The 25,596-nt window shown below is 41.8% G+C and overlaps 1 protein-coding gene across 6 annotated transcripts in view; it reads left to right on the forward strand.

Moving 5' to 3' along the window:
• The first annotated feature begins 7,769 nt into the window (after positions 1-7,769).
• PCDH7 (protocadherin 7) overlaps positions 7,770-25,596 on the forward strand; it is a 396,226-nt gene continuing 378,399 nt past the window's right edge. For 5 of the 6 annotated variants that reach the window (XM_087434162.1, XM_087434163.1, XM_087434165.1 and 2 more), the window contains exon 1: positions 7,770-12,018. In XM_087434162.1, the coding sequence (XP_087290288.1) occupies positions 8,848-12,018 (3,171 nt within the window). In that variant the 5' untranslated portion in view covers positions 7,770-8,847. Of the gene's footprint in view, positions 12,019-18,157; positions 23,537-25,596 lie in introns of those variants that run through there. The other variant, XM_087434167.1, reaches the window with a different exon arrangement.

A 25,596-nucleotide genomic window follows, 5' to 3' on the forward strand; every position in this document is an offset into this window, starting at 1 on the left:
TTTCATGTCAAAGTGCCAGACTTGGTCAGGAAAAGTTGTGTCAGATGTGGTTTCTCCAACACACTGGATGCAGAAGTCACCCAGTTACACACACACAGGCTCTGTTTGCAGTACTGCTATATATTTGTGTCCTCAAACACAGGGATTCTGATAAATTCTGTATTTGCACAATTTCTATTTAGAAATTGCACACACACACTCAAAAGAATAGTATGTTTTTAAGCGTATTTTCTGCCTTATTGAGTAATTCCTAACAAGAGAGAATTTTTGTTTTGATTACACATCAATGAGAAGCACATTTTCCATTTGGAATTTTACAAGTCTAATAATTGGAAGAACTTTCCACAGACTTATTTCTGGCTCCACACACTTAAGCCTTGACTCCACTCCACTACCCACATACTTCCGGGAACCCACACTGGGGGATATTCCATTACAGTAGAACCCCTGGCACTGTATCCTTGTGCCACCACAATAGATGTTGGGAAAATTCTTGGAAGCCATTCTGCACCACAGTTGTTAGCAATAACTTAACTACGAATGAATCTGTGAATCTACAAAAATACATCTTAACACACCCAAATTCAATGTATCCCCATCTCAACTTTCCCTTAACTAGGACATATTGGCATCTCAATTTTCCCTTAACTAGATCCCAAAATGCCTGGGGCTCTGTAACACCATTTAAATGAAAGTGTAACAGAGGAAATTGGAGTGGAAGGAAGCAGTGCCCTTAATCTACTGTGCTTAAAATTCTTACCTGTGCAAATTTCAACAACATATGACTGTGCAAACCCATTATTGCAGCGCCCCACACCCCAAGGTCTTGGAAGAGGTTGGTGCAAGCGAGAGACCTGAAAGCTTAAGCTCCATTAGCATCACATTAAGTCTGCTCATGAGACGAATTCAGAAACTGAGGAAAACTGATGCCTAAAGAGAGGGACTTTTGATAGTTGAAGGCAATATTGGTTTATAGACCTTTGGAAAATACTATTTTATAGGACAAAATAAAGCAAAAACTGGAGCACTGCCTTAGCGTCAATGATACCTTTTTAAGTTTACCATGGTTTTCTGTCACCCTCTCTCCCATGTTTTAAATAAATCTGTTTTACAAGAAAGAAGCAAAGCTTCCCATTTGTTAGATGAAAAGGGAAGCTTTATATTAGTTGTCACTGAAAAGGCAGGGGTAAGTACTATTTCTTCCCTTTAAATAGGCAGACATGAGCAAGATGTAGCTAATGTCCAGAGAGAGCAATAGGAAACACTCAGAAACAGAATGATTTAGTAAACTTTCCAGTGCTGAATTCAGATATATATACTGTTGATTATATATACTGTTACTAATCACAGCTGTTAGCTTAATAATGCATCAAAACACTTAATATCTTATACGTAGGTTAGCCAAATTAAAAGCTTCAATTTTTATCCTTATAGTGTTTTTTTTAATCTAGTCATTTGGAGACAATATTGAAAATCAGTTATGCAGTCAAAACAGGAAATAAAAGAATAACTAAAAATACATAGAATCATTATTATCTTCTCATCTCACTGTGAGTCAACAATACTTTATCAAAAGTCCTGTTGGAAGTGTTAAACTCTACACCAGTTACTAGGAAAAAAATAAACTAGATTAAAATATGTTTGCTAATGTTAAAAATCACCAGGTACAAATTTACATAGCTTTATGAAGAACTTGCCTTGTCACTGAAACTGTATTTCCACCTGTGGCTAAACTGCACAACTACTGATTTATGGGAAAGTATAGTTGAAACCCATATTGTCTATTTGGTAAGCCTTTTAATCCAACTTTATTTTGATAATTCGTCAAATAAGTGCTGAAACAGGCATTTAAAACATGCTACTACTTTCCAAAGTCAATGTTGGTCTGAAGTTTATTGACGGTTTCCAGACATTGGTCCTAGGTCAAGTTAATGATCAGTTTGACTGATAGAGTTGAACAATGGTTTCATTTCAGCCACCTGTGTTCCCTTTGGAAATGAATTTACACTTCCACTCACAATAGGCCAGACCTAGTAAGTGGCCTCATCTAGCCACAAGGGGACCAAGAAGTACACTCCTACCCTAGGTCCAGACGTCAGAAATATTTGGGGAAAGGTCCCAGTGATTACCATATAAAGATCAGCATTTATCATTGGAAAATTCATTGCTGCTAAAGTAGTCAGTCAAATTTACTATACTACCCACTCTAGAAACAGTCCACATTTTGTATTTTCTAAATGCAATGGGTTAAATGTGACTGAATGAAGTTTTGCACCACCTGGTATTGACAATTAACTAAGTGATCTAGTTAGCATAGGTCAACATAGTTAATTCATAATTTTCAGCCATTCTTAGTACAAGCAAGGTGATTTATTTGAGTATTATAGTCATACAAGCAATTATAATGAGATTTTTTTCCCTAAAATCCTTAATATATTATCTAGCTTAGAGGTCATTATTCACAGCAGCATTTGACATATCCTGCCATGATAACAAAGAAATGCCAAATGCCTCAAGTTCATACTGCAAAGGGCATTGGAATGTTCATTTTTACCATAGGTAGTGACAGGGAACAGCTTCAGATGGCCACAAGTAACAGGATATACTGTTTTGACCTATCAAGGGTCTTTCTCCCAAAAACTCACCCAGATTCTGCAAAATACTGTGTTTTCCTCCCAAACTTAGATTTTTACTAATGTATAAAAATTAACATAAAGATGGAAAAAAACCCAGAAATTATTTTGTAAAAGACAATGTGTTTGTCAGTTATAGTAACTGCCTAGCTCTCTATACATAAAGTATAGATTGCAAATCTATGCTATATGGCGTATGTTTTGGCATTTAAAACTTAAGAAATTGAAAAAATCATCTATCTGTGCTAAGCTTAAAGTGAAAATCATTTCTATCGTGTCATTTTAAAATTGAAAATGCTCTATTTAAATCAGCAAATCACACAGCCTATGAATTAATATTTAGATAAACACAAAAATTATTTTCACAAGTTTCTTTTTCTCTGTAAACTGATTTTTTTATACCGGCCTTGTGGAAATGTTTTATAGTTATCCCATAGGTAGTATGAATCAACTTAGTTTAGTTCTTAGCTTGTGTTCTTCTCTTATTGACATATTGCAATATATAGCTTTGTATAATTTGATTTCATGATTTAACAGCACAACTGGTTCTATTTCTTGGCTCGAGACCAATCAAATAACTACTGATGGAAGCAGTTACTACCTGCTTAAAAGGAAATCTGTGGTTTCCTTATTTAAACTGCTCAGTTTTGATGTCCAGCAAAAAGTCGGTTATTCCAATGAATAATTTAGCCATTTAAGTCTACTACACATTTTAATACTACAAGCATGGATTTAAGGCTACAAAATATGCCTCAAGTTTCTCACAGTCCCAAGAATGAAAATCATACTTGACAATAGCTATGCATAGTTATATTTACTATTTGAAATGATATATATTTAAGGGACAATCATTTCTAATAATTATTTAGAGAAAGAAGATTAAAGTATCAAATTTACCAAAAGTAGTTGGAGAAATGATTGATCACAAAGGCCTCAAAACCACGTCTACACCCATGTAAGTGGATATAGAGGATCCTTCTTAAAAAGATGAAAAGTTAATGGATTTGGAGATGTAGGGGTGTCATTTCCTCTGTTTGTCCCTTGGTGGAGTTCTTGAGTCACTTTCTCTCTTCCCGTCAAATGGCTTTATATTTCTTTCCAGAACTGGCGATCATGTTTACTGCATTTAACCTTTGTCTTGTATTATTGTGACTACAGCATCTATAATAAATGAAAGCCCCCCTAAGATCACATCTCGGCTCCTATTTCTTTGCATTCTTACCCAGAAACTTTTGTTGTTGTTGTTGTTGTTACTTCTCTTCCTGTCTTTTCTTGAGGCTTAAACTACATCGCGGACCCTGAATGCTATTTTTCAGCTGTCACTGAAATTTCTTAACTGCAAAGCAGTTTTAAGTAAGGTTAGTAGGTAAATTTTTAAAAAAACAACTACTGAATATTTTAGATTTAGGATAGGCTATTTGGCATAGAAAAGGAACCGACGGTCCAGCTTTTTTAAAAATGTCTATTGGAATGGGATGGTATTTCTATTTTAATCAATTTCATTTTTTATGTCTTGGTTTCAAAGGGACATTTCTTTTTATCGTCCATTAAAAAAACAACAAAAATCCCCAACATTTCAATATTCCCTCAAACATTTTTGCTTCGTATGAGCGACGACCTCCTATCACTCTGATCAACGCAGACTGTAGGACACTGATTTCGTTTTCTCTCTTCAGTTCTGGCCGCCAAAGCACCAGCAGCAGCAGCAGCAGCGGGCTCTTTAATTTATTGTAGCCAGTTACACTTTCGATCCCATTTCCTTCTGAACCCTTTCCTCTCAGGTTGAGAAGATAAATGCAGCCTCGGGTCTGAAAAGCCGGGCGGGGTTTGTGGGTGGGAGCGAAGCCGGATATCACATTCCCTTGGTGAGGTCTGGTACCGGGGGGGATTAAGTCCCTCGGTTCCATTTAATGAAATTGCTGAGCACTTGTGACACTGGCTCTAAGACTGCGGAAATGGGGCGGGGGTGGGGGAAACGGCCTCTCGCCTCCATTCATCCTCTGTGCCGGCAGGAGGCTGGAGTTGGAGTGTCAGTCCCTAGACAGGGGGCGGAAGAGGACTGAGAGCTCCGGCCGCGGCAAGGGCACCCCGAGGGCTCCTCTCACCTCGCCCACACTCCACCCCGCCCATTCCTTTCCCTTTCCCAAGAACCGCGCCGCCGGGCAAAGCCGCCGCCGCTCCTTGGCTGCTCCGGCGGAAAGGTCGGACTCGGGGACCGATGGGGGAGGGAGCAAAGCCAGGAGGCTTCCTGGCGCGGGCAGTCTGGCCGCGCTGTTCTCCATGCCGCACACGTCGGACCCCTTTCCCAAGCTGGCTTGGCTCGGCGGCGGAGTTGGTAGAGATGAGAGTAGGGAGGGCGGGCTGGAGACTGCCTCCTGCTCGCAATGAGGAAACCACTCCACTGTGAAGGACGCGCTGCACCCCCCGGTCATCTGGGAAGAAATGTGCAGCGCTGTGGGGAAAAGCCGCCCACTCCTTCACCCCTCGCCAGTGCGCCTGGAGATTGTGTGCCGGAGCGGTGGGCGAATGTTTGAAGATGCGCAGGGGTTTTTTTCAAGTTTATGGTCTGGCGAGGGAAGAGGGAGTGCACAACGTCTCTGCCCACGCGGCTGCCTGAAGTTTGCAAAATCTAAGTACAGGCGGCGAGGGGAGCGTGTGCACTGCACCATATTGCCGCGCATCGGAATGCACGGGCGCGAGGCCGCGGAGTGGAGACGGCTTTCTTTTTTCGCATTGGACCCTGGAAAAAAGGGAATCGGGTGTCTGAGGGAGAGAGGCGTTCTGATGGACCAGAGTTTGCCAAATATACTGCCACTCAGCCGGCCGCAAAGGCGCTGCGGCGTCCGCCCCCGCCCCCAGTCTCCAGACTGCGGCGGTGCGCACTGAGTCTGCGCGCGGGACTTTTCTCGCTGATGCTGCAGATATAGAGCCGAGAGGCTCCGGTGGCGGCGCCGGCGGCGGCGGGGCGTTTGGGGGAAGGCCGGGTTCCCAACCTAGCGTCGGAGGAGGAGCCACTACCTCCTGAGTGCTGTTGCTTTAGCAGACTGGGAAATACTCGCCAGCTCTCTGGCACGTACCACACAGACTTTCATCCCCAGCGCCTCTACGATCCCGCATAAGGAGAGCTTGGAAATCTTGGCTGCCTCTCCCCCCGTTCCTGCTGGCTGCGCCCGCCCAAACAACCGCGCGCTACATCTGCTCGTAGACTTTATTGGTGTTTATCTTGTTTAAATCATTCTGCCTCCTCACACCGGTCTCATAAAGGCTGAGTACCCACTCTGGACAGATTTCTTTTTTTCTTCTTCTTTTCGCTTTAAATTTTCCTTTAAGAGGAGGCCCCTCAGTTTGGGCAGACGAGCTGAGGACCAGGCAAATTCCAGCAGCAGCCCCTTTTCTCTTTTGAGGTGGTAAGAATTCTCCCCAAATAGCTCCTGCCGGTCTCAACCTCCTTAATCCTGGCGAAGCCCCCTTATGTAACAGCCGCTTGATTAAATGGGGAGTAAATGGCTACAGTTCAGAAAACACAACCAGAACTGAGATCTGACGAGGCGGGCTGCGGTGGCCGTGACTGGAAACTGGGGAAGCCTCGCGTGAGGGAATACCATGTACGATCGAGTGGCACAAAGTCAAAAGAAGGAGAGAGAAGGAGCTAGGGACACTTCGGTACACAAAGTTGCTGTTAAAGTTTATTTCCCTTTTATCCAGATAGGTGACGCTACACTTTGCCAGTTACTAAATGCTGCAGGTTTCTGCTCAGAAAATAATATCGAGGCTTCCAACATGTGTTTATTCCCCAGGCGCGCGCACACACCCGGTCTAACCCCGTAAGCAAGCACGACGACAGGAATGCCAAGCATTTAAACAAAGACAGACGCCCCCACCCCCACCCCCAGTCTTCCGAAGTCTCTGCTCCCAAAAAAGGATCCTTCTCCCGCACTCTCTGGAGTTTGATGTTTTCTCTTAACCACTGCAGCTCATCATGGTTTCTCAGAACACCAGCCTGGCTCCCTGGGCGCACGCGGGGTCCCCCAAGCCACCGGTAACCATGCCCTAACCAAGATGCTAAATTGCGGACAGGAGACACCAGGGGTGGGGAACATGGTCTGAGAAGGGCGAGAAGAAGGAGAAACATTTCCTGACTCCCGCTCCAGCGCTCTCACACACGCACTCGGCAATAGTCAGAGCAGGAGGAAATTTCCCAGCCCCAGGGAGGGAAAGCAAGTGTCCCCCCACCCCACCCCAACCCGGAGAAGACAGCGGCTGCACTCTCTGGGGAGGATGCGGAGCAGGCTTTGGCTTAAGGGGGACTGGTTGGGATTGTGCATACTCGGAGTGGCCTCCGGAGCCGAAGCTGGGCTTTCCGGAGCGCCGCTGCTGACTACTACTCCCTCCTGTCTCCCTCCCCCCGGCCCTCCTCCCTCCCTCTCTGCGAGTGTGTAGTTTCCGCGCCTCGGCTGCTAACGCCGCCGCCGCCGCTACAGCAGCGTCAGGGACAAGCTTGAGCCGCGAGCGAGCCAGCGAGCTCCCAGCAGCAACCACCACTTTGGGCAAACTTGCGGGTTTCCAGCTCGCAGCTAGCGAGCGGGAGCTTCCCACTTGCCATTCAGTGTCTTTGAGCCGCGGCAGCCCAAGGGGCGGCAGGAGCGCCCGCACCAGACTCCCGGACGAGAAAGGGGACGAGACAACTGCGGAATTCAGCCGCCGTGCCAGGGTACTTCCGAGGCAACAACCGACTGGCACTTTTTCTCCCCTTGGCAAACTGGATTTTTTTTTTTTTTTAAGCTACTTGGCAGCTGTGTCTGACTCCACCTCCCCCTCCGCCCTCCTCCCCAATGCCTTTGGCTTTTCTTCGGAAATCGGACACAATTGGGCATCTTTGTTAATTGCCGTTGGGGGAGCCCGGCCGGGGGCTTTCGCCAGGCCCCCGTCGCCTGCGCACCGGGCCTGGTTTGCTCACCTTTGAACTGCAAAGGATTCAAGTTCAGCTCGAGTTGCCTGCATTGGGACTAGGAAGAAGGAGAGGGAGCGTGCAGGAGAGAGAGTGGGAGAAGGGGAAAGGGGAAAGGAGAGGAGGGAGGAGAGAAGAGGAGGAGGGAGGAGAGTGAGGGAGGGAGGGGAGGGATCGAGAGAGAACGGGGAGAGAGAGAGGCTGCAATCTCCTCCCTGAATCGCGCACAGCGCTGCAGATCCCAGTGCTCCGACATGCGGGCCGAATGCAGGTGAGGAAAGGCACGGACTCTGCGGCTGCGAACCCAAACTTAGGCACCGCGCGGTGCGCACGGCTCAGCCTTCGCCCCCGCGGGCGAACGGCTGCTGCGGTTTCAGGCGGCGGCTTCGTGACTAATGACCTTGCGCAGAGTTGTTAAGAAAAAAGAGAAACCCGAGCTCTCGTGGGTTAGAAGAGACTGACTCTCTGGGCGTCTCTGAAGATGGCTCGGGCTGCTCTTCGGCGCGCGGGGGGGACCCGGACGCGGACCGCTCTGTGACGCGAGTGGTCTCCACGGCACGGTGCCCGAAGCGACCTGCAGGAGATTTTTCATTCTCGATCTGTTGACTAGCTCCCCCGCTGCCTGAGCAGAGTCGGAGTTGAGACTGGCTTGTTGCTGGCCCCGGCGCCTCGTGCAGGAAGCGACTCACGTTTGCCTGGGCAGCCGGAGCAGAAGCTGGGTCTGGAGTGAGTGGCTGGAACGTGAATTAGACTCAACTCGAGTAGCAGCAAAGACGAGCGGGGTTGGCAGGCGGAGGTGGCTGCAGGCTCGCTCCCCGCCGCTTCCCGGCTCCACCACCCGCCTGCCGGAGCGGTTCCGGCCCCATCCGACAGAGCGGAGACGGGAGCCCGGGATCCTCCGCCCGCTGCGGGGATGACTCTGGGGGGGGCGCCGAGTCCGCGGCGCGCAGTGTCCCGTGAACTGTGAGTACTGCGACTGAACGGCGGCCGGCGAGCGGGCGATTAGCACCCATTGCATGTATTATGAAACAATAACTTTCGGAAGAAGCAGGAGGAAAAAAAAAAAGAAGGATCTGTCGCTGGTTTCCCCTGGTCGACTCTGCACGTTGCTCTTGCTCCCTCCCACCTCTCCCTCTCGCTTCCTTCTTTCCCGGAGAGGGGAGAGGACTGGGAGGAGGGCAGGCGGCCAGCCCCGGAGGAGGGGGGCGCCGACGGGGCTGTGATTAGAAGGAGCAGTAGCAGCAGCAGCAGGAGAAGATACTGAGGATGCGGACCATGGGATGGGCGCGCGGCTGGTGCCTGGGCTGCTGTCTCCTCTTGCCGCTATCGCTCAGCCTGGCGGCCGCCAAGCAACTCCTCCGGTACCGACTGGCCGAGGAGGGCCCAGCAGACGTCCGCATCGGCAACGTCGCCTCGGACTTAGGCATCGTGACCGGCTCGGGTGAGGTGACTTTCAGCCTTGAGTCGGGCTCCGAGTACCTGAAGATCGACAACCTCACGGGCGAGCTGAGCACGAGCGAGCGGCGCATCGACCGCGAGAAGCTGCCCCAGTGTCAGATGATCTTCGACGAGAACGAGTGCTTCCTGGACTTCGAGGTGTCGGTGATCGGGCCCTCGCAGAGCTGGGTGGATCTGTTCGAGGGTCGGGTCATCGTGCTCGACATCAACGACAACACGCCCACCTTCCCGTCGCCGGTGCTTACGCTCACGGTGGAGGAGAACCGGCCGGTGGGCACTCTGTACCTGCTGCCCACCGCCACAGACCGTGACTTTGGCCGCAACGGCATCGAGCGCTACGAGCTGCTCCAGGAGCCCGGGGGCGGCGGCGGCGGCGGCGGCGGCGAAGGCCGGCGCGCCGGGCCTGCCGACAGCGCCCCCTACTCCGGGGGCGGCGGGAACGGCGCGAGCGGCGGCGGCCCCGGTGGCTCCAAGAGGCGGCTGGACGCGCCAGAGGGAGGCGGCGGGACCAACCCGGGCGGCCGCAGCAGCGTGTTCGAACTGCAGGTGGCCGACACCCCGGATGGCGAGAAGCAGCCTCAGCTGATCGTGAAGGGGGCTCTGGACCGCGAGCAGCGCGACTCCTACGAGCTGACCCTGCGGGTGCGCGACGGTGGCGACCCTCCTCGCTCCTCTCAGGCCATCCTGCGGGTGCTCATCACCGACGTGAACGACAACAGCCCACGCTTCGAGAAGAGCGTGTACGAGGCTGACCTGGCCGAGAACAGCGCCCCGGGGACCCCCATCCTGCAGCTGCGTGCCGCCGACCTGGACGTGGGGGTCAACGGGCAGATCGAGTACGTGTTCGGAGCGGCTACCGAGTCCGTGCGGCGGCTGCTGCGCCTCGACGAGACGTCCGGCTGGCTCAGTGTCCTGCACCGTATCGACCGCGAGGAGGTGAACCAGCTGCGCTTCACCGTCATGGCCCGCGACCGCGGGCAGCCCCCCAAGACCGACAAGGCCACGGTGGTCCTCAATATCAAGGACGAGAACGACAACGTGCCGTCCATTGAAATCCGCAAGATCGGGCGTATCCCACTCAAGGACGGGGTGGCCAACGTGGCCGAGGACGTTCTGGTCGACACTCCCATCGCCCTGGTGCAAGTGTCCGACCGAGACCAAGGTGAGAACGGGGTGGTCACCTGCACAGTGGTGGGCGACGTGCCCTTCCAACTCAAGCCGGCCAGCGACACAGAGGGCGATCAGAACAAGAAAAAGTACTTCCTGCACACCTCTGCCCCTCTGGACTATGAGACCACCCGAGAGTTCAATGTGGTCATAGTGGCAGTGGACTCGGGCAGCCCCAGTCTCTCCAGTAACAACTCCCTGGTTGTTAAGGTGGGAGACACTAACGACAACCCTCCCGTCTTTGGCCAGTCGGTGGTGGAGGTTTACTTTCCCGAGAACAACGTTCCTGGCGAGAGGGTGGCCACCGTGCTGGCGACAGACGCTGACAGCGGGAAAAACGCCGAGATCGCCTACTCGCTGGACTCCTCCGTGATGGGGATCTTTGCCATTGATCCCGATTCTGGAGACATCCTCGTCAATACGGTGCTGGACCGCGAGCAGACTGACAGGTATGAGTTTAAAGTTAACGCCAAAGACAAAGGCATCCCCGTGCTGCAGGGCAGCACCACGGTGATTGTGCAGGTGGCTGACAAGAATGACAATGACCCTAAGTTTATGCAGGACGTCTTTACCTTTTATGTGAAAGAAAACTTGCAGCCCAACAGCCCGGTGGGGATGGTCACAGTGATGGATGCTGACAAGGGGCGCAATGCGGAGATGAGCTTGTACATAGAGGAGAACAGTAACATTTTTTCTATTGAAAATGACACGGGGACCATTTACTCCACAATGTCTTTTGACCGGGAACATCAGACCACATATACATTCAGAGTCAAGGCTGTGGACGGGGGAGATCCTCCCAGATCTGCCACAGCCACAGTCTCTCTCTTTGTGATGGATGAGAATGACAATGCTCCCACGGTTACCCTTCCCAGAAACATTTCCTACACTTTACTGCCACCTTCAAGTAATGTCAGGACAGTAGTAGCTACAGTGTTGGCAACAGACAGTGATGATGGCATCAATGCAGACCTTAACTACAGCATTGTGGGAGGGAATCCCTTCAAGCTGTTTGAGATTGATTCCACCAGTGGTGTGGTTTCCTTAGTGGGAAAACTCACCCAAAAGCATTATGGCTTGCACAGGTTGGTGGTGCAAGTGAATGACAGTGGGCAGCCTTCCCAGTCCACCACGACGCTGGTGCATGTGTTTGTCAATGAAAGTGTCTCTAATGCAACTGTGATTGACTCTCAGATAGCTAGAAGTTTGCACACCCCACTCACCCAGGATATAGCTGGTGACCCAAGCTATGAAATTAGCAAACAGAGACTCAGTATTGTCATTGGGGTTGTTGCTGGAATTATGACAGTGATTTTAATCATCTTAATTGTGATGATGGCAAGGTACTGCCGGTCCAAAAATAAAAATGGCTATGAAGCTGGAAAAAAAGATCACGAAGACTTTTTTACACCCCAACAGCATGACAAATCTAAAAAGCCTAAAAAGGACAAGAAAAACAAAAAATCTAAGCAGCCCCTCTACAGCAGCATTGTCACTGTAGAAGCTTCTAAACCAAATGGACAGAGGTATGATAGTGTCAATGAGAAGCTGTCAGACAGCCCGAGCATGGGGCGATACCGTTCGGTTAATGGTGGGCCTGGCAGTCCTGACCTGGCAAGGCATTACAAATCTAGTTCCCCATTGCCTACGGTCCAGCTTCATCCCCAATCACCAACTGCAGGAAAAAAACACCAGGCCGTACAAGATCTACCACCAGCCAACACATTTGTGGGAGCAGGAGACAACATTTCAATTGGATCAGATCACTGCTCTGAGTACAGCTGTCAAACCAATAACAAGTACAGCAAACAGGTAAGATGCATCCCAAATATATTTAAATATCCTAGAAGGGCTAATAACTCTGAGACAGAGCATCTTCTATAAAGTTTTGTCTTCTCACTTTTAAAGGTATTGTTTAAAAAGTTAATAGCAGGAATTTAATGTTAATTCATACACCATTAATTTAGTAGAGGCCAGCTACGCAAGGTGCACCACTGTATTTTGTAAGTTAGAGCAATGTTTACTAAACTACTAAAGAAAATATGCAAAGTAGGCATTGTTTTGCACTTCTCTTTCAACTTGACAGCCCTAATTCTTCCTGCGTTTTCTGTTTCCAGAATAAATATGTATATATTGTTTGGATGGTTACCTTTAACTTGAAATTATTTTCTTTTGTGGCTACTAAATGGATAATTGTATCTAGAGAGACAATTTCTAAGTTACTATGGTGTCTATACAAATGGGACACTATAAAAGTTTCAGCTGTGTTATACATTACACAAGACTTCACAGATAAGCAGATACTGATTCATGCAAATGGAGTACCAAGTGTGAGATACTGAAATATTGACTACTTTGACAAAAATGCTAGTTTAAAAATATTTATGATATGCAAAGATCATGCAAAACTACATTTTTAATACTTCGCTATCTATAATAATTAAGCTTCTTTAAGGATATGAAATCATCATTCACATTCTTTGTGTTTGGTATTAAAAGTTTATAAGCAAAAGTAAATTGCATGAACCACTCATCATTTAAGCCAAGCAACAAAAATGTTCATGTTTAATGCACTGCGTGCAAGAATATTTTGGTATCCATTGTGATATACTGAGAATATAAAGATTATATAGAATATTTGACATAGTTGTTTCTATTGAAATGTGGAAACAGTAAAAAAAAAAAGGTATATTTTGAGGTGCACTTCAGAAAATATAAAATTTGTTTTTGAAAATTTTGCTTGTGTGATATAAGTAACACTCAGAAAGTTTACTTTTTCCACCCACCAAAGTTGGACACACAGCAAAAACCTTTTAGAAACTGCTGTGTCTAATACTATAGCAACTCCACTAATAACTCTAATGAATTACATGTTTCTTACCTCCAGAACTCATCTAAAGAAACACATTTATGTTAAATAATATCGAATAATAGTTTTTCTATTAAGTATTCTTTGCATGTGGAATGTATCATCTGGGAAGAATTAAGGCAAAAGAAAAAGTTATTTTATAGCCTTATTAAAGATGTCATTGATGGGCTCATTAAAAATATTATAGAAAAGAGATATTAATTCCCTATTGCTTTCACAATTTTACAAATTAGTTTCCTAAAGAAATATTTTCTATGTATCTTACTTTACTGTAGCTGTTTGGATAAGGAGAAACAGGCTCAACATGCTTTTATATCCCATAATCAAAATAGTCCAAGAAAACACAGGTTTGAGCTACATTGCATTAAACGGCTTTTGAAAATATCTTTTGACGCACGTGAGCCTGAGTTATTTATTTCTGTTAAACTGAAATTTGACAAGTGGAAAGCTTATATCTGTTATGTTATTGCTTTACCTGGAGTTAGAAGCAGATTTTTGTTTTGTTTTTGGTGCTTTTATCAGTTTTGTAAACAAGGATGACTCCAGTTAAAATAATAGCACTTTTATAAGATTATACCCACAAATAAATTGAGGTCTGTAGAAATTTCCCTAAAAAGTGATAATTTGTAATGCAAAAGCATGTAAAGAGATCTTTCTGCAGAATATTTACTTCTCAGCTGTCATCCTAGTAGGACTTTTTGTCCTGTGGCTGAATGGCATTTGCCTTCTAAATTGTGTAATCTTAAACTTTTCAGTGGACATATCAAGTGGCAGATTTATAGATATTTTATGCACCACCTCATATGTTCTATGCTGTCACTTAAGCTTTATTTGGCTCATCAAATGGTGTTAGCTCTATATTCTTGAATATTTAAAACAGCCAATACCAAGACTGTTGTGGCATCCTGTTTAAAAAGCAAAGTGATATGCTTATAAATAAACTAATGTATGGTGTTGGTCTCCTAACTGAGCTAAGAAATCCATATACTAGAAGAGAAAACCTACAAAACCATTGAAATAAATCGTGCAGTTTACCAAAAGTGACTTTGGAAAACTTGTATGTTGTTAGGTACTCAAAAGATGTATAAAGTTTTAACTACAATAAATAGCTGACCTAAAATGAAATAAAGGTGAATGAAACACATTCTCCTTAATGTAATTAGTAATAGTAATTGATACGCTTCATCTCCTCAATATTGCTGTCAGGGGACAAGGGATCCATTTACAAAGTTACATTCGGTTTAGTCATCTGACATAATCAACAGGATCTTTTTTGTTCTGATTTTTGTTTGTACCATAAGTAGATGATCTTCTATTTTTATTTTAAAAAGATATTACCTTTAGTTTTTACATACTGTTAAAATGTGTTTTTTTAATTAAACTTGGCAAAAAAAAAAACCAAATGGTTTTGTTATAATTTCTTCCCTTAGCTACTGAATTTATCTAAGGAAAACCTGAGGGTTGCCTTCTTTTAATTCCTTATGGTAGGGATTAATTAAAAAATCTGAGATTTCATCTCACATAAAGCCTTAATTTTATTTATAATTTTTCTGAATTGCCTTATCATAGTTCTTTATTTGTGATATAAGGGAAGTGATGTCTGTTACAGTCTTACTTTCATGGGAATTAGACATTTTTAAATGTTGCTCCTAAGTCCTGTTAATGGTTACATTATAATAATTAAACAGCTTTGTAGAAATAAAAGTTTATAAATAATGCTCCCCCACACACACACCTTCTTTTGGTTTGTTTTCGTAGGCTCTAGAGACATTCAAATCAAGTTCTATACTTATTCTTTGGCAGAATCTAGGAGATGCGTGTTGCAGAGTTGCTGAAATTATTTCTGAAATTCACACATTAGAAAAACTGATGATGTAGCCCAGGTTTTCTTGGTTCGGACCTTTCAAGTTCAATCAAAAGCCTTTGCTCTCAACTAAATACTGTGTCTAGTTGAGCAAAATGTGGATCATTGACAGCATTATTGAAATTGTGTCCACCTTTCCATTTCATTCTTCTTTGCTTGGTAAACCTGGCATTGGTGGTGGTTAAAGTTTTGTGACAGTTGTGCTTTTGATTTGTAAAATAAAGGCAGAAGTATGCTATTTTTCTATTTATTTTTAAATCTCCAGTGTTTTACTATTTGTTAAGTATTTTTCAATTTTCCTTAAAAAATTAATATAATTCCAAAAGATGAGTAGGCAATATAAAAGTATTGTTACCACTTCCCTTATTATTTTCAAGTCCTGTTGAGTATATCCTTGCCACGCGGTTCTTTAGATAATGCACTAGCAAGTAAAAATTTTATTGTATTTAGTACATGGAAAGTAAGGTACTTTATTTTTGGCAAGAGTATAGAGAATACAGCTTGAATAAACATTAATTTAAAAATCCATTTGTAGCTGATCCTGAAATACTCAAGAAAAATTCATATTAACTCCAGTGAGAGTTTCCTTTGCCTAAGGAACTGCTGAATCTAGTCTGAATAATGTTCTCGTTAATTGATCAAATTGTGTTCAATATACTCATTATATACTTAGTAAAAAATATGGCAGAAATTATTTTTTTTAAATTACTTCAATTCTGGAAGCAAATGGATGACTTGCCACAGTCTATTCGAGTTCTAAGCACTGAGAAAACTAAATATCAGTTTATTTGTGAATGTATATTACACCGTACATATTATAGTGGAAATGCGTCTGCATAGTGACACCAACCACAGCTTCCAGTTTTAATTTTATGAGCATAGTTTCTATAATATGATTCTCCTGTCTATAACCAAGGAGACTTGCAAGAGGCACAATGAATCTGCATATGGTGGGATTTCTGTTACTTTTGGCCTAATATCATAGACAGGAGGCTAATAACTGATGAAAGTTAGGCTGTGTCTTGAGTCAGGAGGAATCTACTAAAGCAACATTACCTGGACCTCTGGTTATCTATGAAACAAGAAAAGAGTCATCCACTGATCTGATTTGCAATGAATATGCAAATGTTTATGGAAGTCCAGGCATGACAATTTGAACCTTATCTCAAACTTATCCCAAGTCGATTAACGACTTAGACATAAGACCACAAAGTCAATATAAAGATTTTAAGTAAATATGCAGCAGGATAGATATAGCAAAATCATTTTTTCTTTTTATCTTTCTATCTTTGAGTAAGCACATATCTTATATGTGGAAACATATGCATGTGGTATATATCGCAAACTAACTCTCCACACGCACACAAACATACAGATGGATTCATGTAAACCAACTCTGGTGCCGTTAGACTTTTATTTCATTGTGATATTCATACATAGATATGTGAAAAATATTTGAACTTGCAGCACGTACAAAATTGAAATAAAATATATCATAATCAGCCGCTTAATGTCTGTATCTAACATGACCAGAGTCATCACATTTTAGAAATAAAAGATACCAACTAAACCAGTCCCCTCATTTTATAGAATTTTAGAGGAAACTGAGGCCTAGTTTGAAAAGTAATTTGATTGAGATCACAAGATTATAGGACTATAATGTGGACAAGAGTCCAAGTCATAGAATGCAAAGTCCAAAGTTCTTTTTTATTTATCCTACTACCTGTAGGAAAAAAAATGAATTTCTGCAACTTTCTCTGTATATATTTCAATAGTGACAGAAATCTGTGGAGATGTCCTTATGTACATATAGCTATAGTTTGGCTATGAAGAATGACATTTTTACAATAGAATATAATTCTGCTTTAGGCTCTTGTTTTTATCTTTAAAATTACCATGGAAATTATAATTCAAATTTTATATATTTTTAAAAGAAATTAATATTTTTCCCCCTTATGTAAGATAGCGGTTGATGACATACATTAAAGTAACTTAACATGGTTTAGAACATATATTCATCAAGTCGATTGACAGAATTTTTAATCTGAGTAGAACAATGACGAAAGACGGACCTAAGCTCCCATCTAGCATGTAATATATGCTCAATAAAAACTTATTTTTAATGGAAATTAATAAAAGCTCTCTATACATTATGTATGAAACTTTCTATGCATCCTAATTGGGATAATCTTTTACCTTTTCCATCAGAATTGATGATTTTTTTTTGGCTTCTATGGTTCTTTGCATTTTGCCAACTTTGCAGGTGCGCTTTACCTTAGTAGCATCCTTAACACACAATCATGAACTAATTTTTCCTCTAAATTTGTTTACTAGCAAATTTTTAGAAGCATTTGACAATTTGTTATTTTCTAGTTGGTTTGCTTCCCTGTTAGGCAGTTAGCCAATCTAGTGTATTAGATTCTAAATTTACCTATTGATAAAATATAAATGATTGAGCTTATTAATTTCAAAAATGAAATCTGAACTATTTTTAAAATGAAATATAGTGTGAAAAAACCATTGCTTTGCCATAACCAGCGATGCTCTTAGACATTTTAACATCATTTCTTTTCCTGGGAGATGGTGGTGGTGGAGGTTAGGTAGGAAATTTAGTATAATAATTGTTTAGAGCTTTATGCTCAAGCCGTATATAACCAGTTTCCAGACTATAGCAAGGCTCCGCATCCATTTATTTACTATGACTCTATAGAAATAGTAAGATCTGTTCATATATATCTTGAGTCAGCTTTGCTTTTCTTTCTTATTTGTTTTAAAAGCCCTTAGAATCTTGTCTAAAGCAGGGACTATGTTTCAGAACATTACACAGTGCTTTATTTAGCATTACTGATGTAGGAGAAATCACATTCCAAGAAGAATTGAGCTGAAACCTCTAAAACTAATCTTAATTATCACTTCTGGTGAATTAATGTTTTAAAGGCAGAATAAAGGTTTATTTTCAGGAATTTAGTGATGTTTGTATTGAACTCTAATGCTGTGTACAAACAAAAAAACTATTAAAGCTTCCAAGTAGGATTCGCCTGACAAGTTAACTCTTTTTCCCTGAGCATATTTATTATTTACAAACACATAATTTGCAAATAAAAATTCTCTTCTCCAAACCTCTACCACAGCATTCTGATTGGGAATAAGACGTTAGGGAAAATTTCTCATCGCATTTTTTTTTTTACCTGCATAAATCTTTATTTTCCTTCTTTCAGATGCGTCTACATCCATACATTACTGTGTTTGGCTGAATTCCACTCTAATATGATGCTCCATTATGCACCATACTCTGATGACCTTGCTACTCCGAAACCTGCTGGAGCCTGCCCTTGGCCGTGGGGTGTCAGCCAATCACTGCTTGTTCCATTTGTCATTCATTTGATTTTCAAGTTTATTTTCTCATTTAAGGAAAAATAGTATTGAAATGAATAAACTTATAAAAGAAGCAATATTAATAAAGAAATGTGCTACTAATGGATGTCTAAGTCACCAGGAATTCCATTCTCAAAGAGGTGGTTAGCAGAACTTGCTAGTGAAGCCTATAAAAAAATCTGGAAGCATATTTCAAAAATAATTTTAAGACTCTGGTTTTGCATAAACCAAGGAAAATTAAGTCTGTTAAGTCTTTGTCTATACTACGTTAAATACCGACTTTGAATAAAATCCTAAATTGATCAATATTTTAAAGTGTTATGTAATCACAGCTTTTTCCAGGCCAGAGGTAGTTCTGTTAGAGTAAAGGATAATGTCTCTTGCTCATTCTGGGTGTGTATTTCTAAATGCCACTGTGTGTGTTTGTGTGTGCTCCCACACATGTGTATGCAAGTATCTTGAGTAACATTTATTAAAAATATTGCCTATAAAACAAATTTGAAAGATTAATTTTGTGTTTACCACAGGCATTTCCAATGGATAGATTTTTCTTTAGTCTTGAAATACTGACTAAACTATCTATAGAATTTTCAAGTTTTTTTTGGTTAAATTCCTTACAAAAATTTAGAACCTTTCAGTTAGATTTACTGAAGTCACTGTGATCGCATTCAGAAGGAATATGTGGCTCCTGTTTTTGTGAACTACATTTATCTGAAGGCTATTCTATTTGATGTCAGATAACATAAATTCAAGCAGCTTCTGAGAATTTAGCCTGTTATATATTGTTGAGAGAGCAAGTGGCCGAATTTTAGTTGTATAAGTGATAGTCTAGGTAAATCAGGGAATCTTCTGGATGGTCCCATTAACTCTCTGTTTGTGCATTTATGTCTCTATTTGTTATGTTGTATGTGTTTATGTACCTAAACATTAGTGTTCCATATGTAAAGTTTGGTAATTTCATGATACATTTACCACATCATCTGCTCTATTGAAGTTTTCCCCAAGTTTTGAAACACTAAGAATGCCAAAAGCTCGAGATTTTGTTGGTGAATCATTGCCTATATAATAGCCCTTTAAGAAAAATAAATAAATATCAGAACAACATTAAAATGTGGAATGATAGGAAATGCACTCTACCCCACATAAATCTCTAATGTATATATTTTTTGCTTTTTATTCTATTAGCTGTTTATTTAATTTTGCAAAAAGGAAATTTTCAGAAATATCATTGGAACTATAGTGAAATTTCCGAATAAAACCTAATTATCTTCAACCTCTTATTTTGTTTTGAGCACAAGAAACAGTGTAAGAAGCTGGTGGAAAAAACCCTTACAGTTTTCTGCCTCTTGGAAATGCCATGTTTCCTCATTCAAGTAGTAATCTTCCTTAGATATACTTAAACTGTGAATCCGGTAACAAATCACATCAAGGCAAAACCAAATTATAAAGGAGAAAAAGTCCACAATTTTAGCATAATCTAATGTGCGACCACAGAGAGGGAATATTTATGAATACTTTCACAAAGAAGAACATCCTAAGGCAGCATTTTGCAAACTTGGGTTGCAACACACATGCGATATGAATCAGTTTGTGAGTCTCCACCACAAGTAGAAAGATATGAAATAAAACAGAAAAATTCCAAGTTCATTACCCATATAGTAAGAGTAAATATTGTCTTGTACAAGCCAAGTTTCAGTTGTGTTTGTGTGTGTGTGTGTTCCTGTTCTTGGTTGCTATGTAAAAAATTTGTTGATTGGAAGCAGTGGAAAAGGTTTGAGAACCACCACTCTAGACTGTCAGAGGGGGTGAACTATGGCTACTTATTATTATGATTAGAAAAATGTAAGAAATCAAAACGAAAAAATTACTAACACTTCCAAGGATTTTAGTGTACTATTAAGCTGAATCAGAATGATCAACAGCATACTGTTATAGCAGCATTTATCAACAGTAAAAAGCTTGTGAGAAGCCTATTATCATTCTCTCGCTTTTTTTTTTTTAATCTTTGAACATGTGGCGATTGGTTTCTAGCCCTGCACAGACTTCCCTTCTTTCCCCACCACCCTGCTCCCAACTGTTATCCACTTCAGGTCTCTTGACCAGTCTCCTGTTCAGTTACTGGAATTTACCATTTAGAGAGGTACTTGTGGACAGATGGAGATAGACTCAGAACAAATTACCCATTGTCCCACATATTTTAGCATTTGGACGTTTTAGTTTATACAAGACAATAATTCATTCTCCATTACAAAATCTGAAGAGGAATATGAGAATGTTAGTGATAGATAAAGTTCAGGGAAGTTTAGATGAAGTATATGTCTTTTAACATATCTAATATCAGCACTGGTAGTGGGTATGCACAAAATAATAAGATAAAGTCTCTGTTCTCATGGAATTAATATATTATAAAGAAGATTATAGAGCATAAAAATGATAGATTATATTTGCATCATGCTTCTTAAGTTTCAACGTGTTGAATGCATGTTTGCTCGTTGGTTCCTCAGAGCAATCTGCGAGGGAAAGCATCATTATTATTTCTGAGGTGAGGAAACTAAAGTAATGAGCAGTCTTTTCATGACTCTGATGGAACTGGCTTAAGAACTTTGTAAGGTCCGTGAAGAAATATCCAGTCAGAATCCAAGCATACTGAAAGCATTTGTGGGAAGTTGTGAAATTTGTGCTTTTGACTACAGTATATTTTCAGACTTATCTGGGTAAAATCTTCCCAAAAGAATTCCTTAGAACAGGCCCAGTTTTTCAAACATTTTCCAGTCACAAACTGCACTTCATACTATCAAAAAAAAAGTGCTATGGTGGTAATTTGGAGATCTAATTAATTAACCTGATTTGTAAACAACAACTCCATATGTGATTTTAAAAAAACACCTCAAGATTTAGGTAACTCACTTTAATCCTAACTTTATTCTTAAGGTTATCTCTAGAAAAACTACCAAGTTCTTAGGAAGTAATTGCACAGTTTGAAATTCTCTGGGAATAATTTTCTGTCTATAACTTTTCTTCCAATATGTGTGATTTTTTTAATCCATTCATTTTATAGAGAATGTATTGATTTTCTATATCTTTAATAAATGGTACAAGGCTCTGGGGTGTAATTAAAATGATGGCTAAAACAAGGCCCTTATCTCCATAGATAGGATAGTGCAAAAATAATATACGTAAGGCAAGGGATATGTGAAACTCAGAGGGAATGCCCCTGAATTTGTCTTGTCCATCATGGTGTTCCCAGTGCCTACTAGAGTGCCCAGCATATAAGAGACACTCATAAATATTTGTTGAACAAACAAAGGGCCTGGGCCTTGGTGCTAGGTAGCCTGAAGATCCATCCACGTTGGATCACTGCAGTATGGTGTGGCTACTTTTATATCAGACTCTGAGAGCATTCCAGTTGCTATTTTCTTTCCCTGCTGGGTAGATGTCTCCATGATAAAAGGCTACCTACTGTGTTGGCTAGACTCCCTGCCATCTCTGTGTGGTGTATGATTCTTGCTTCAGTAGCAAATGAGCAATTCTCTGATTTCCCCTCCTTGCTTCTCCTTGGTGGTGGTGTAAACACCAAACCCTTAAAAAAGATGAAACTAAACTAAAGCAAATATTTAAGGCAAGAAGGGAGGTACTGGTCACACAGTGGATTCTGACATATTTTGAGGGGGTCTGAAAAAGACTATGCAAACATATGGTTTTCAGTACTTTTCTGGAGATCTTTATCTACAGAAAAAATAGATACATGTAAGCCCAAACACATGCATGAGTCTCTGTATTCATCAATTTATATATTCTTGCAGATATTATTCATTTACCGTGCAACCTGTGCTCACTAGTAAAGGATAAGTTTCCATTTTCATCCTGGCTGCCCATGGTGAGCAGTCATTTTTGAAGGTGAGAGCTTGGCCTATCTGTAAAGAGAGCCAGGTACTTGGTTTAAGAAGGAAAGAGGTCCAGAGAGAGAATATGCCCTTACTTGGGAGTGATGGAGGTAAGGTGAGATTATATCAGAACAGGATATTCAGGCCTGGCAAAGGCAAATGTTTGTAGCTTTGAATTTTGGTCCAGGGCCCTGGTGACCATAATGATACCACTAAAATGTCATGCTTTGATATGATTGCGAGATTAGTGTCAAAAAGTAGTAAGTGTCCACTTCCTCCCACTTGGACCAGGTGTTTTGTTTTGGTTTGGTTTTGATTTTCAGTTTAGAATATCAGGTCCAACTGCTCTGTTTCCATTCATTTTCTGCTCCCATACTTTTGGGAGAAAGAGAGGACAAAGAAGTATAAAAGAAGTAAGAAAATACAACCACTGCATGGCAATATACTCCCCTTCTCCCTACTATTATTATTATACTATTGTAATCAAAATAGTGGCCACATTGTTGCTGTGTAGTTGTTTCTTATCCTAGTTTAATTCAATTCTCCGAAATTGAGTTCTAGTAGGTATGTACTATAGGCCAGAAACTTGAATTTTTAACATTTCCCCCTTCTCAATTCTGAATGCAGAGGGTAGATCAGGCTACAAAAATTCTAGGTTAGATCCCTTGAAATTCCTAGCTTTTGTTTACTGGTTCACTTCTTGAAGGTCTCTGGCAAAACAGAAAATGAGCTGGATAAGGCAATTTGAAAATCCACCTCTTTGCCCTGGCTCTGTCACTGACTGGCCAGTGTCACCTGTGTAAATCCTTTGAAGTCCTAAAGCCTCTCGAAATGCGAAACTCATCTTCTGTCATTTTACATAATGACCCCTGCTCTGATTACATGACAGGGTTTATGGGGGTCACATAAAACATTTGGGACTTTGTAAAGCACTACTGCAACTTAACATATTTCTAGTTATCCATGAATTTCTCTAAGCCCTTCTTAAGATGCGTTTACACTTTTGGGCTATTTTCACTGTTATGTTAAAAAAGTTTTTTCTTTTTCTTTTTGTTTTTAATTGTCCTAACCACTTGTTTGAAGCCTCTGATATTCTCTTATCCTGGTTGACTTTTTCAAAGTCACGCTGATCCTCGATCAAGGTGCACGTAGTGTGTGTGCCTCCACATATGCCAGTAGGCAGTGGATATTGTCAGACAGATTTTCATTGCCTGTTGACATCTCGATGGAGAAGAAATAGCTTATTGTTACAAAGCAAGGAGTTTAGGAAAGGCTCACAACAGTTTCATATTATCCATTTTAACACTTTTTTTTAAAATTCCATCACTTTTAACAGTCATTTCTTTTTTTTTTTTTTTTTTTTTTTTAAAGATTTTATTTATTTACTTTTTCCCCCCAAAGCCCCAGTAGATAGTTGTGTGTCACAGCTGCACATCCTTCTAGTTGCTGTATGTGGGACGCGGCCTCAGCATGGCCGGAGAAGCAGCGCGCCGGTGGGAGCCCGGGATCCGAACTCGGGTCGCCAGCAGTGGAGCGCGCTCACTTAACCACCAAGCCACGGGGCCGGCCCTAACAGTCATTTCTTATTCCATGCAATCTTTCCTGGGAATCTTTCTTTCACTTCCATGCCAAACCTTTAACATTAACAGCTATCAGTTATGGAGCTTCTGTTCTGTGCTAATCACTCTGCCAGGGGGTCTGCTACATTATATTATTTACTCCTTCTAACAACTCCAGGAGGCAGGTACTACTATTATCTCTGTGTGACCTATGTAACTGGGGAAAAACAAAACAGAACCTTTCCTGTGTCCCTTCTTAATACAACAGACAGCCTTAAGCTACCTGCAGTCAACTCCTCTCCACCATGATTCTATCTCCAAATCTGAGAATTTTTATTAGCATAGTATGATAAAATTGTAGATTTTAATTTACATATTTACATACCTAGGCTTCTTTGTGCATTTTGTTCCATTCCATAATACCTGCTATGTGTTCTTAGCAGGTTTAGAAGAGAGAGCCTGTATCAGCTTGCTAGCAATGCCATAACAAAATACCGTAGACTGGGTGGCTTAAACGACAGAAGTTTATTTTTTCACAGTTCTGGAGACTAGAAGTCCCAGATCAAGGTGCCGACAAATTCAGTTTCTGATGCGGACTGTCTTCCTGGTTGTAGATGACCACTAGCTTGCTGTGTCCTCATATGGCCTTCCCTCTGTGCACGCACAGAGATCGAGAACTCTGGTGTCCCTTCCTCTTCTTCTAAGGACGCCAGTTCTTTCAGATTAGTGCCCCACCCTTATGACTTTGTTTAACCATAATTAGCACCATAAAGGCCCTAACTCCAAATACAGTCACACTGGGTTGGGGCTTCAACATATGCATTTTGAGGGAACGCTGTTCAGTCTAGAACAGAGTCCATTCTCGGTCCAAGCAAGAACACATTGGACTGGACCACCATTTCTTCATGAGCTTGTCATTCATCACATACAGTCTGTGCATTCATAGGAAGGAAGGTATTCTTTCCATTTTAAAGGAAACTTTCCCTTTCTAGATCAGCTCCAAAAGGAAACCGTATAGATGTGCTCTTGGAACTGATGAAAAATTGGTACGATTGCTATAACTTTTGCGAAAAAATATGAATCTCTAACATGTATGCATGTGCGTAAAATTTGAAGTTCATTTTTTAGCTTATTACATCTTTTATGCACTTCATGGAATGCTTTCTGCAATTTGCAGCTTTCACAGGGACTTGTGATATTAAATAACATCTAATTTTGCCAACTGATAAGTGCATGTAGGTATATTAATTAATATAAAATCAATACTATATAAAACAGTCCAAAAATTGTTCCAAAAATGTAACAGAGGTCTTTTTAAATGATGATATGACTATTTAGTCTTAAATTTCTGGTATATTTTCAGCATTAAAATCCAAATGAAAAGCAGTAGGAGTTAAGTGGGGAGGGATTCAGTTGAAACAGTAATAATGTAGGTTAATGATCCCTCTTTTCGGAGGACAGTCTCAGTGGATTTTCGTGCACGGTGGCATAATTGGTCTGACGAAGATCCAGTGGGTCTGATTTTTCATGGCATGTGGAAACTGCCGACCATGTAACTGAGGCTAGTACCACACTCTGAGTGATTCTTCATCAACTATTATTATGCATGCGTGCAATACACTTTGCATCATGACACAAATCCATGGACACATCGAGGAATTTTTTCACTATGCCTTTTTATTTTCTTACTAAAAGTAAAAATTCATGTGATAAAATACATAACGAGTATCCTGGGAACTATATATATATGTCCCATGGGAAGCATGAAGTGCTGCTTTTGCTGGGGTAATACAGGATAAACTCATCAACGATGGGAAGAGGAACACCTTCCTTTCTCTC

The sequence above is a fragment of the Ceratotherium simum genome, chromosome 8, assembly GCF_057802395.1.
Source record: "Ceratotherium simum simum isolate JZ-2026a chromosome 8, ASM5780239v1, whole genome shotgun sequence".
NCBI classification, from domain to species: Eukaryota; Metazoa; Chordata; class Mammalia; order Perissodactyla; family Rhinocerotidae; genus Ceratotherium; species Ceratotherium simum.